Source organism: Haliotis cracherodii, unplaced genomic scaffold, assembly GCF_022045235.1.
Source record: "Haliotis cracherodii isolate W230 unplaced genomic scaffold, xgHalCrac1.p SCAF_22, whole genome shotgun sequence".
In the NCBI taxonomy this organism is placed as follows: Eukaryota; Metazoa; Mollusca; class Gastropoda; order Lepetellida; family Haliotidae; genus Haliotis; species Haliotis cracherodii.
Window position 1 is genome coordinate 2,541,521 of NW_027266278.1, and position 14,384 is coordinate 2,555,904.

General features: G+C 44.1%; 1 protein-coding gene across 2 annotated transcripts in view; it reads left to right on the forward strand.

Moving 5' to 3' along the window:
- LOC139471174 (voltage-gated potassium channel subunit beta-2-like) overlaps positions 1-14,384 on the forward strand; it is a 186,070-nt gene that overhangs the window by 105,660 nt on the left and 66,026 nt on the right. For both annotated transcript variants that reach the window (XM_071253449.1, XM_071253450.1), the window contains 2 exons: positions 4,322-4,359; positions 13,788-13,867. In XM_071253449.1, the coding sequence (XP_071109550.1) occupies positions 4,322-4,359; positions 13,788-13,867 (118 nt within the window). The remainder of the gene's footprint in view (positions 1-4,321; positions 4,360-13,787; positions 13,868-14,384) is intronic.

Sequence of the window (14,384 nt, forward strand, 5' to 3'; positions counted from 1 at the left end):
TTTGCATGGGCTGTATTTGATATATATTTGTATCAGGGTCTGTGGTGTGGAGTGTCTGTTCCTCACATGGCAGTCATTACCAGGTCAAATAACCCAATTCCTCTCCATGTTTATCCTTAATGTCCAAAGTTCATCAACTCCCTGAAGAAATTCCTGACTGAGTAAATATGGGGCATATTATTATCCCAAATCAGAGACTGTCTGACAGTGTTGTTGAAGGCTACAAGATCAAATGCTTGCTTTGTTTCTCCAAGAATCAGCATGATATTGTACTGTACAGATGTTGTAGTATGCCGGTTTGCTGACAGTCTTTGATGGCTGATATTTTATCTGTGTTAAAAGACTCTCTACCGAGTCTTCCCTGTGCTTTCCCCCATCTGAAGCCTGCAGGTGTATGTACTTGATGGCTTCCCTACGCCATGCTTGTGATGGATACACCAGACTAACGGAGGACCATAGCCGGGCCCTCCCAGACATTCCTGTCAAAGTGAGAACACATTGTTACACTGCTTTGTGGAACAGATGCTCACACACACACACACACACACACACACACACACACACACACACACCTTTTTTTTACCTTTCATATTGAAATATCGTATTGTTATTTTCATGACCTTAAGAATGGCATCTTTTTAACAATTGTCAATCTTGATTTTATATCTTTCATAAATAAATGACAATTTCATAGAATTTGGGGAGTAAGCTACAAAGCAAAAATAATCATCTGTGATATCATAGAAACATTTGTAATTATAGCTCCCTGAACTGTCAGTAAAGACTAAACAGTGGTTGTAAACTACACAGCTCTTAAGATCTGAACAGACATTAAAATTTTAACTGCCATTGAAATCTAAACGGTGATTTCAACCCTAACAGTCTCTGATACTTTGGTCCTTGAATCTATCAGCCATTGATAGATAAACAACCACTGAAATTAAACAAATGATTGAACATGTGAATGTTCAGGGATTTGTCTGGGTCTTTGTGTTTTCTAATCCAGTGGGACCTGTGAAGGTCCGGGGTAGAATAGGTCTTCAGCAAACCTTGCTTGCCTTAAGAGGCGACTAATGGGATGGGGTGGTCAGGCTCGCTGGCTTAGTTGATGCATGTCATCGTATCCCAACTACTTGGATTCATGCTCATGATGTCAATCACTGGATTGTGTGAGCGGTTATTCCCCAGGTTAACACCACACAGCCATCTTGCAACTGTTTGTGGTGGAGTCACAGTGATTAGTTTGGGGTTAGATGCGTCAACGGGCTAGTCTGCCTCAATATGTGGCAACTTGAGTTTATCATGGCGTCCCCTTGGTTGAGTACAGTCGGTCCTGTAATAAGGCAACTGGAGTTTATCATGGCATCCCCTTGGTTGAGTACAGTCGGTCCTGTAATAAGGCAACTGGAGTTTATCATGGCGTCCCCTTGGTTGAGTACAGTCGGTCCTGTAATAAGGCAACTGGAGTTTATCATGGCGTCCCCTTGGTTGAGTACAGTCGGTCCTGTAATAAGACAACTGGAGTTTATCATGGCGTCCCCTTGGTTGAGTACAGTCGGTCCTGTAATAAGGCAACTGGAGTCCCTGCACGTCTGGAGCATTAAACTGGACTGTTAGGGTAAGCATCAGCTCGGTGCTTTATGACTGTTCTATTGGCCATTGCAGGGAAGGTGAGGTTCCAACCCCTTCTCCAAACATGCCGGGGATAATACTTAAGGGGGAAGGATTTGCTGCCTTCTGATGCCACATTAACAAATGTTACAAGCGTTTTTTGTCTAATTGAGCACACGTTGTGCAAGAATTTGAATTTATGTGAAATTTGTGGCTGGCCAGAGTGTACGTGCTGTTGTTGATTGGAGTGAACGACATGGGAACACATAAATCAGACTTCACTCTTACGGCACAGTGGCAGTGGAAGTTGGAGCTGATTGTTAGAATCTCATTTGGTTGGCTTTGTAGATTACGGAATGAAATATGATTTGTGGAATGGTCTGATGCCATGCAAAACGTCATATGTGAGATTTTTATTTCAGTTGTACTGAGTTTGCCATATTGTGAGTTCGTGTGAGGCCGTCTTTGTCCTGTCAATGCAATATTTAGCATTATATTTTGAAGTGGCCATGTTTCATGATACTTGTTGGCCATTGCGAGCTTTATGTGTGAGACTTTTTCATCAGTTTTAACAAATTGACATACTGAAAGCTGAGAGACAGACTTTGCACTATTTGGCACAGAATTTTGAAATGCCCATATTTGGTGATTTTACATGCCACCTCTTATTAAGCCAAATCACCTGTCCATTGTACAGGTCCCAGCTTAAACACAGTGAGCACAAATGGACGAAATACAGTGTATGGATCAAGTTTAGTGTTCAGTGTGCATTCGTCACCACTCGCCCCTTTCCGTAACCTGCAAGAAGACTCGTCCCCCTATCAATGAATGTTATGTGTGAAAATACCACAAAAAAGCAATGCAAAATGATGTTATCTCAGAAAGAACTACCGTATTCGACGTAATAAGCACCCAGGGCGCTCTCAAAATTAGAAATCTGGGGCTCTTATTGGATTATTATTTAAGTGAAAAAAACTGAGTTGAAAGATAAATTTCGTGGTTTATGCTGACAGCCTAAAATATTTGTGTACGACAGATGTATTTTTCCATAATTTAATTGCCCATAATTAAGGGTGCATATAACACATGAGTGCGTATTTTACACGAATAAATAAGTCTTGTGTACATTGATCAATCGGAAGGGGAGCTGATTGGGATTGTTCAACGGCCAATATGTCAGCAAATATCGCTGTGGGCGCTTATTAGAGTGGGGCGCTTATTACGTCGAATACGGCACATGACTTGGGGCTGCAACTCATGGTTTATTCTCCCTTTAGTATTTTCTTGTACAATAAACAACTCCCACTCCACGTTAAATTCGGAAGTATAATGAACTTTATTAGGATGGTAATGTTTTTTGTTTTATTTGTTTATTTGTTACTGTCAACGTTTATTTGGGACAAAAGGAGGAGGGGCAGGAGTGGGTGTTGAGGGTGTTGTGGGTGTTGAGGGTGTTGGGGGTGTTGAGGATGTTGAGGATGTTGGGGGTGTTGAGGATGTTGGGGGTGTTGGGGGTGTTGAGGATGTTGGGGATGTTGGGGGTGTTGAGGATGTTGAGGGTGTTGGGGGTGTTGAGGGTGTTGGGGGTGTTGGGGATGTTGAGGGTGTTGAGGATGTTGGGGGTGTTGAGGGTGTTGAGGATTTTGGGGGTGTTGATGATGTTGAGGATGTTGGGGGTGTTGAGGATGTTGGGGGTGTTGAGGGTGTTGAGGATGTTGAGGGTGTTGAGGATGTTGGGGGTGTTGAGGATGTTGAGGATGTTGGGGGTATTGAGGATGTTGAGGGTGTTGAGGATGTTGGGGGTGTTGAGGGTGTTGAGGATGTTGAGGGTGTTGAGGGTGTTGAGGATGTTGGGGATGTTGGGGGTGTTGAGGGTGTTGAGGATTTTGGGGGTGTTGAGGGTGTTGAGGATGTTGGGGGTGTTGAGGGTGTTGGGGGTGTTGGGGATGTTGAGGGTGTTGAGGATGTTGGGGATGTTGAGGGTGTTGGGGGTGTTGAGGATGTTGGGGATGTTGGGGGTGTTGAGGGTGTTGAGGGGGTGTTGGTTGGTTGGTTCTTCACAGCCTGCTACCCATTTCAGTGTATGTGTGTGCCTGGGTGAGTGGGATTATTTACCTCCACTGGGATCACAGAATGGAGGTATATAATCCCAATCTCCCAGACACAAACATTTCTATACACATGTATATTTCCACTGTATCAATGTTCTTTATTATGTGGGGGGCACGGGTAGCCCAGTCGTCTAAGGCGCCGGATTCGCTGTGCACTTCGGGCTTTCCTCCCACATTAAGCTGACACACCGCGATATAACTGGAATACTGTTAAAAGCGACGTTGAACCAAACTCACTCACTCACTCACTCACTCACTAATTATTATGTGGAGGCATGGGTGGCCCAGTCCTGTGCAGAGTTGTGTCCCTTGGGCTTGCCAGAATCCTATGATTTTGGGTGGGAATCCTGGTTCGTCCCGATTATGTTTCTAGGTTTGTCAGCACCATACCCGTGCTTGTGGGTTTCACCAAAGTAGTAAACGTCTGAGACCTGCATCACTTTGGGCTTTCCTCCCACGTGAAGCTGAAACGCTATGATATAACTGGAATACTGTTAAAAGCGGTGTTAAACCCAACTAACTCACTCACTCATGAATTATTAGGTTGTTAAATCTTGTGGTATGTATATCTTTACAAGTTGTTTTGTTTTGTTTTCCAGGAACATGGGTAACGTTTGGAGGCCAGGTTTCAGAAGAGGTATGGAAATTGTCTTTTACTTATGCAGTGAAAAAATGTGCTTTAAATAGTGCCAGTGCATCCCTTTGTAGCATTATCTATTTACACAATCTTGATAAGATCTGAAATAAAGGACCGTGAAAACCCATATGTTATCAATTCTGGTTGGCCTAGTAGCAACAAGTGCTGCTGTACCCTTGCAGAGTTACATCCCTTAGTTGTAAAAGGATCCACTGGCTCTCTCAGAACATGTTCATGGTTTCATCCAAGTAGTGAGGCATTCGTCACACTAAGCAGCCCACTACAGAAGTAAGATCCCGTTCCAAGTAAAACAAACTCACTCACTCACTCTCATTGTGGCCCTTGGTCTATCAGAACCATACCTTTCTTATAACTTTCATCAAATGTTTCACAAAATGTCTGCATCCCAGTCTATAGCTGACTCTAGTACGTGTCACAATCCATAGTACTTCATGACGTGAGGGGTTGGTGGGGTAGCCTAGTGGTTAAAGCGTTCGCTCACCACGATGAAGGCCCAGGTTTGATTCCACCATGGGTACAACGTGTGAAGCCCATTTCTGGTGTCCCCTGCCGTGATATTGCTGGAATATTGCTAAAAGTGGCATAAAACCTCACTAACTCACTTAGGATTTCTGGACTTGCTATATTATAGACTTGTGTCAGACTCCTTTTTTAATTTCTTCTCGAGTCTGGTGTGAAGCCCATTTCTGGTGTCCCCTGCCGTGATATTGCTGGAATATTGCTGGAATATTGCTAAAAGCGACGAAAAGCCATATTCACTTAATCATTCATGATGTAATGCATCTAGCCTTGCTGTAAGGCTGCTCTGAAGGAAATACATGCCCATGTCAATCTTGATGTGATGCATCTAGCCTTGCTGTAAGGCTTCTCTGAAGGAAATACATGCCTATGTCAATCGTGATGTGGTGCATCTAGCCTTGCTGTAAGGCTGCTCTAAAGGAAATACATGCCCATGTCAATCTTGATGTGGTTCATCTAGCCTTGCTGTAAGGCTGCTCTGAAGGAAATACATGCCCATGTCAATCTTGATGTGGTGCATCTAGCCTTGCTGTAAGTCTAAACTGAAGGAAATACATGCCCATGTCAATCTTGATGTGGTTCATCTAGCCTTGCTGTAAGGCTGCTCTGAAGGAAATACATGCCCATGTCAATCTTGATGTGATGCATCTAGCCTTGCTGTAAGGCTGCACTGAAGGAAATACATGCCCATGTCAATCTTGATGTGATGCATCTAGCCTTGCTGTAAGGCTGCTCTGAAGGAAATACATGCCCATGTCAATCTTGATGTGGTGCATCTAGCCTTGCTGTAAGGCTGCACTGAAGGAAATACATGCCCATGTCAATCTTGATGTGATGCATCTAGCCTTGCTGTAAGGCTGCACTGAAGGAAATACATGCCCATGTCAATATGATGTGATGCATCAATTAGGGTATGTCTATGTGTTAACAAAGTGAGTTGATAATTTTCTCAATTAGATTTTGATTAAATTATAATTTCCTATGAGACTTAGGCAAGTCTATGATGCAGCCAGGAAGTAATGTAGCTGACCCCGCCTCCTCCTCCTGAAACCAGTCAACTCTATCCTTCCCTTCTGGCGTCCACTGCAGTACAGAATATAATGTCCGCCAACTGGTAGGCCAAATAGTGTCATCATTTATGACTTTATCAGATTGTTGTGTCAGACAAAGACATGAAATCAATACAGATCGGAGGAGCTGAATGTGAAGGGAAGTGTTTTCCTCTGTAAGGTTGTCATGGAGTCAATGCCTCTCCTCTGGAATATCTCAATTGTGATGGTGGTTTCATTGGGTTGTCTGTGTCCATGTCCCAGCCCACGCTCACTCCCACTCCCACTCCCACGTCCGCTCCCACTCCCACTCCCGCTCCCCCTCCCACTCCCACTCCCGCTCCCGCAACCCCCCACTCCCACTCCCACTCCCACTCCCACTCCCACTCCCGCTCCCCCTCCCGCTCCATCTCCCACTCCCACTCCCAGTCCCACTCCCACCCCCACCCCCACTCCCACTCCCACTCCCGCACACACCCCCCCCCTCTCACACTCCCACTCCCACTCCCACTCCCACTCCAGCTCCCACTCCCGCACCCCCCCCACTCCTACTCCCATGTCCACTCCCACTCCCACGTACACTCCCACGTACACTCCCATGTACACTCCCACTCCCACTCCCACTCCCACTCCCACTTCCGCTCCCACTCCCACGTACACTCCCACTCCCACTCCCACTCCCACTCCCACCTACACTCCCGCTCCCTCTCCCGCTCCCACTCCTACTCCCATGTCCCCGTCCACTCCCACTCCCGCACCCCCCCCACTCCTACTCCCACGTCCACTCCCACTCCCACTCCCTCTCCCACTCCCACTCCCTCTCCCGCTCCCGCTCCCACTCCCTCTCCCGCTCCCTCTCCCACTCACACTCCCTCTCCCGCTCCCACTCCCACTCCCTCTCCCGCTCCCGCTCCCACTCCCACTCCCGCAGCCCCCCCACTCCCACTCCCGCTCTCACTCCCACGTCCACTCCCACTCCCACTCCCACTCCCACTCCCACTCCCACTCCCGCTTCCGCTCCCACTCCCACTCCCACTCCCACTCCCACTCCCACTCCCACTCCTACTCCCACGTCCACTCCCGCTCCCGCACCCCCCTACTCCTACTCCCACGTCCACTCCCGCTCCCACTCCCACTCCCACTCCCACTCCCGCTCCCACTCCTACTCCCATGTCCACTCCCACTCCCACGTACACTCCCACTCCCGCTCCCACTCCCACTCCCTCTCCCGCTCCCGCTCCCACTCCCACTCCCGCAGCCCCCCCACTCCCACTCCCGCTCTCACTCCCACGTCCACTCCCACTCCCACTCCCACTCCCACTCCCACTCCCACTCCCGCTCCCTCTCCCACTCCCACTTCCACTCCTTCTCCCACTCCCACTCCCACTCCCACGTACTCTCCCACGTACACTCCCACTCATTCACTCACTCACTCACTGTCAGCATGCCCAATTCAGGCAGATGCCTTCTGTCTGTTCATTCCCTGGTCCCAGTACTGTGCAGAGGGGTCAAGCATCAATCTGCCTCTCAAAGTTGCTAGAACAATCAATATCTTACATGAGTGTATTTGGTCAGGTCTGGCCGCGTGGTTGAAACATTCCTCGCCCCGATGGAAACCAAGTGACTGTTCACTCCCTTCAAGATCTCTGTATGGTCAGATCACAGGATTTCAGACATTCGTTTTTGGACGGCCATGTTTAACAAGATACTCGCGATATATAACATGGGGTGTGGCATCACACAGACATTGTAAATACTTAGATGATGGCCTGTTTTTAAGATTAAGTCATCTTCTATAAGTGAGTGAGATGTTTTACAGTTCTTCTTGTGATTAGCAAGAAAACTATGAATGTTTCTTGAGGGTCCGAAAACCCATAACATGGGGATATATCTTACATGTCTATTTGTAGTTGTTCCTCAACCACACTCAAACATTAATATGATATGCCACATGGGGTTTAATGCTGGAATGTTTAGATTATTTCTATGTTTAAGGATCAGTGGAAAAATTCTTCTCCCTGAAAAAGAAACGGAAATCCCCCGATATTACTACTGCAATTAATCAAATTTAAATTCACTTTGACTTTCTAAATAAAAATTGATCCAATAGATTGTAATGCCACACTCAGAAATCTTCTTGCAACTTGACAACTGCCTGACGGTCATGATGGCACTTGCTTGTCACATGACACCTTATCCAGTGGGCACTTTGTTACTTGTAGGTATCACTGTCTCACAAACATATCACAGTCTTGTAGCACAACGTAGGTGTCACTGTCTCACAAACATATCAGAGTCTTGTAGCACAACGTAGGTGTCACCGTCTCACAAACACATCACAGTCTTGTAGCACAATGTAGGTGTCACTGTCTCACAAACATATCACAGTCTTGTAGCACAATGTAGGTGTCACTGTCTCACAAACATATCACAGTCTTGTAGCACAATGTAGGTGTCACTGTCTCACAAACATATCACAGTCTTGTAGCACAATGTAGGTGTCACTGTCTCACAAACATATCACAGTCTTGTAGCACAATGTAGGTGTCACTGTCTCACAAACATATCACAGTCTTGTAGCACAACGTAGGTGTCACTGTCTCACAAACATATCACAGTCTTGTAGCACAATGTAGGTGTCACTGTCTCACAAACATATCACAGTCTTGTAGCACAATGTAGGTGTCACTGTCTCACAAACATATCACAGTCTTGTAGCACAATGTAGGTGTCACTGTCTCACAAACATATCACAGTCTTGTAGCACAATGTAGGTGTCACTGTCTCACAAACATATCACAGTCTTGTAGCACAATGTAGGTGTCACTGTCTCACAAACATATCACAGTCTTGTAGCACAATGTAGGTGTCACTGTCTCACAAACATATCACAGTCTTGTAGCACTATGTAGGTGTCTCTGTCTCACAAACATATCACAGTCTTGTAGCACAATGTAGGTGTCACTGTCTCACAAACATATCACAGTCTTGTAGCACAACGTAGGTGTCACCGTCTCACAAACATATCACAGTCTTGTAGCACAACGTAGGTGTCACCGTCTCACAAACATATCAGAGTCTTGTAGCACAACGTAGGTGTCACCGTCTCACAAACATATCAGAGTCTTGTAGCACAACGTAGGTGTCAATGTCTCACAAACATATCACAGTCTTGCAGCACTATGTAGGTGTCTCTGTCTCACAAACATATCACAGTCTTGTAGCACAACGTAGATGTCAATGTCTCACAAACATATCAGTCTTGCAGCACAACGTAGGTGTCAATGTCTCTCAAACATATACTGCCTTCACACTGATGCACTCTGACAACCAAACTGTACAACACCTGGCTCTGGTTCACACAGTCTGGATATACGCTTTGTGTCCCCCGTATATCACACTTGTAGATGAATAGTGTGAATAGTCACTTTCCGTATCTTACAATCTACTTCAGTATACGTCTATATTCAGTATATGATGCCTGACTCCTGACGCCACACCGAAGTACTCCCGCCATGGCACGGCGGTCTGAATACAAACCAGTCAATCAAGTGATGGACTAGAAATAAGTTATGTGATAGCACATTTACTGATTTTGTTGAAACTAAAAGTGATATGTTAATTTAGAATAACATCTGCTATACAAGAGCAAAGATTCTGCTTCTTGTAACTCCCGAGCACTGGCGTATAGGTATGGATTTTGGTATCATGTTTACGAAAGTATTCAGAATAACTGTACATGTATCTATACATGTCAATTACTGCATATACACCATGTGTGCATATCATCATAATATTCCACCATAATATCCCAGGATATTTCCTCTCCTCATCAAGAGATCAACATCATCAACCATCTGACTTGGCCAAAAAGACTTTCTGAACTTGACATAATATATGATTGACCAATTGTCTACTCCGCGACTGATTCATTGGTCTTCACCCAGGCAGCTAGACAAATCGACACTTTGTCTGTCGTCCTGAAAGAATTCATCATTAGTCTTTCGACTGTCCTGAATATACTCAGCAACCTTTGATAGAGTCATATCTACTTCAAGACCAGCACCAGAAACTCAGGCATCTCAAGACTTGATCTCTCAAACTTTCAATCAGCGTAGGCATCTTGTCATCTAGATGTATTGACATTTTCATATAAAAGTTGGCATGTTCTTTCTACGTCCTGGTCGACATTACATAACTGTGAAGGCACATTACCTCTACTGTTTGATCATCAGCCTACGCAGAAATAAATTGATGATTATGTCATATCTCTACGACGTAATCATCAATTTATAATAATGAAGGCATGTTACCTCTAGATGTTTATCGTCAATATATAATTTCTCTAAAAACAAAACCTGGGGGGCACGGGTGGCCCAGTCGTCTAAGGCGCCGCGATTCGATGTGCAGAGTTGCGTCCCTTGGGAACACCAGAAACTTATGATTGTTGGTTTGAATCCGGGTTCGGACCGATTATTTTTCTAGGTTTGTCAGCACCATACCCATATTTGTGGGTTTCACCGAAGTGGTAAACGTCTGAGACCTGCATCACTTTGGGCTTTCCTCCCACATTAAGCTGACATGCCACGATATAACTGAAATACTGTTAAAAGCGGCATTAAACCCAAATCACTCACTCTAAAAAAAACTTCTATGTACCTATGAAAAATAAATTGACACACATGAAACATACAGCTATTTAGCACTTCTACTACCATATTCCGCAATATCAAAAGAATGACGCCTGACTCCTGACTCCACACAGCAGTTCTCCCACCATGCCCAATGGTCAGAATACAAACCAGTCAATCAAGTGATGGACTAGAAATAAGTCACGTGATAGCACATAAGTTTACTGATTTTGTTAATTTAGAATAACATCTGCTGTATACAAGAGCAAAGATTCTGCTTCTTGTAACTCCCGAGCACTGGCGTATAGGTATGGATTTTGGTATCATGTTTATGAAAACGTTCGGAATAACTGTACATGTATCTATACATGTGAATTAATGCATTATTCATTTAGTAATGAGATTTACTTGTATGCATCAATTGGTTATATAAGTATGTAACATGCAGGATATTGCTATCACAGACACGAAGCAGCGGTATTGTTCACCTCTGTGTTGTGTTCACAATCAATATATCAACCTCCACATTCCGTGTTCCGTGGCTCTACGATGCACCAGGTCACAAGTGCTGGGGATGCTGTGGGATTGGGATAGTTTGTCATAAATGGAGCTTCCCTTGCCCTACTAACATCCCCCCCCCCCCCCACACACACACACACACACACCTCACTTAACTTTATTGTCCGCTAGTACCTACAGACGAAGTAGTTGCTGTGTTGTCATAGTCCTTCCACTTATGCTTCATACATGTTGATCCAAATCTCCCCTGAAGTTAGTGATTCCATCTCTCTCTCTCTCTCTCTCTCTCTCTCTCTCTGTCTCTCTCTCTCTCTCTCTCTGTCTCTCTCTCTCTATCTCTCTGTCTCTCTCTCTCTCTACTCTATCTCTCTCTCTCTCTGTCTCTCTCTGTGTCTCTTTCTCTATCTCTCTCTCTCTCTGTCTCTCTGTCTCTCTCTCTCTCTCTCTCTGTCTGTCTCTCTCTCTCTCTCTCTCTCTCTCTCTATCTCTCTCTGTCTCTCTCTCTCTCTCTCTCTCTCTCTCTGTGAGAGGCGGTCGGGTAGCCTAGTGGCTAAAGCGTTCGCTTGTCACGCCGAAGACCCGGGTTCGATTCCCGACATGGGTACAATGTGTGAAGCCCATTTGTGGTGTCCCCTGCCGTGATATTGCTGGAATATTGCTAAAAGCGGCGTAAAACCATACTCACTCACTCACTCTCTTTCTGTGATGTGGCTGATGTGATGAGATTGTGTGTTACTTAAAAAAACAAAACAATAAAGGATATTTGTAATGTGGCATGTAACAATGCTTAACTTTGTCTGATTTGTGACCTGTGTGCTGTGCACAGGACCACGTGCGTGCCGCAGCATCTGGATCATTGCCTCTAAGTTGTACACAACTGTTAGACTAACATTTAGTCTCTGAAATCTTATATTACACAATATCCTTCTTGACTCTAAAAATAATAAAAATTCCCTATGCTGATTTCAGAGTGTGGAATAGAGCTAGCTTGAGCTGGCTAGACTTGCTTTGTATGCATTTCTAGATTATTATTTTTTCATAAAATAAATATATTCCACGGTCATGGTGCAGGACCATACCACTGTCTATTTGGTTACATGCCTGTTTATTTGAGTTACATACTAGTTTGAACAACAACAACAAAACATCGCCCACCTGCACTATATTTTTCAAAAGCTTTGAGGCTTTGAGGAATCCAATTTTCTAACCCATTTCAGACCTGCATGTTTATATTATTTGTAATCTGTTTTTCATTACAAGAACCCAAAAATACAACCTCCCTCTGTTAGTAACTGAAAGATGTGTATGACGTAATTACAGTGATTTCTTGCTTTTCTATTTGAGCATTAAATTACTTTGAAGTAGATTGCCATGGAATCCGTTCATCAGGGTCTTATCATTCAGCTGTACGGGAAATTTGGGAGGCATGCCTGTTTAAATACCCAAAAATGCCTCCTCTATCTGTTGGCGTGCATCTGTCATGTTTAGACTCTCATTTTGAGGAGAAAATTCCCAATATGTAAACTAGGCCTTGTGTCGTTTTTAGAAATTAACTTTGAAGATTAAATTAGCACCATGTGGTAGGGGTTTTTCCTGGATATGAAATATTTTTTTGTAGACAGGTTGTTAAAGATGATCTGGGTGGTGCAGACATCCCCTGTCATTATCATATGACAGTTATTGTTGCTCATGATATCAACCACTGGTTAGCTGTGGTGTTCTTCAAACTGTAACAACTGATCTTGTTATTACGTATGTACGACGATGTCACGGTTCAGTGAAGGTCGACCCTCAACAGCGGTGATATATATACTTCACACTGTAACAGCTGGTCTTGTTATTACGTATGTACGACGATGTCCCGGTTCAGTGAAGGTCGACCCTCAACAGCGGTGAGATATATACTTCACACTGTAACAGCTGATCTTGTTATTACGTATGTACGACGATGTCCAGGTTCAGTGAAGGTCGACCCTCAACAGCGGTGATATATATACTTCACACTGTAACAGCTGATCTTGTTATTACATATGTACGACGATGTCCCGGTTCAGTGAAGGTCGACCCTCAACAGCGGTGAGATATATACTTCACACTGTAACAGCTGATCTTGTTATTACGTATGTACGACGATGTCCCTGTTCAGTGAAGGTAGACCCTCAACAGCGGTGAGATATATACTTCACACTGTAATAGCTGATCTTGTTATTACGTATGTACGACGATGTCACGGTTCAGTGAAGGTCGACCCTCAACAGCGGTGAGATATAGAGAATCTCACCCGAGTGTCTTTTGATATCGAATATATCAACGAGTGTTGATATATTTGATATCAAAAGACACTCGGGTGAGATTTTATTTATCATTCAACATCATTCTTCCACCTTTTTCAATTTGTAGACAGTAATTAGCAGTGTCTTCAGTGTAAAAAGTACAGCTAACAGCTTCAGTAGCAGAGCCATTAGTGATGTCATTTGATTGTGACGTCATGGTAACCAGTGACGTCACAATGGTCTGCAAAGCATTGTGATGTAATTTCATTGCAGCGATATCTACAGTGTAGATATCGCTTGATCTCATCCAAGCGATATCTCCTGTGGGAGCCAGTTTTGGATGATAAATATACTTCACACAGTAACAGCTGATTATTGTTATTATGTTTGTTCAAGCAGCCCCTTTCTCTCCCCAGGTGGCTGAAGAGCTCCTCACCCTGGCCTACGAAAGTGGAATCAACTTGTTTGACACAGCGGAGGTTTACGCCGCGGGCAAGTGAGTATACCTGGCGCCGTGTGTGAAGGAGAGGGAGGGCGGCAATAAGGAGGCATCCAATTGTACCTTGTCGGCTTCAGAATTAAAGACCCTTTATCCTAAAGTTTTGGAAGTACTTATACATTAATCATTTGATTTTCATCCAAATTTTAAATGAATGTGAGCGGGAGGCATTATGAGTTTATATTATATTTGTTTTAACACATCATTCAAGACATCCATGTACCATAACCGTCCATCAATCAGCATGTTAGGTAGGACAAGCTTGTGGAAATATATGTGCAAATGAAATGTGAAAATTGTTTTTTTATATCAGCGTTCTCTGCCTTATTGAGGAATAATGTATTGGGAATTAATAAAAGTATATTATTCTCAAAATTGAAAAAAATTGAAAATAGTTCGGTGGAAGTGGGCAAAAGAATATGGGCTTTAGAAAATAGGATATAAAAGAATTGACAAAGGATAGTCAAACAAACATACACCCGTCATTATATAAAGACAAATGCTGTACAATGGA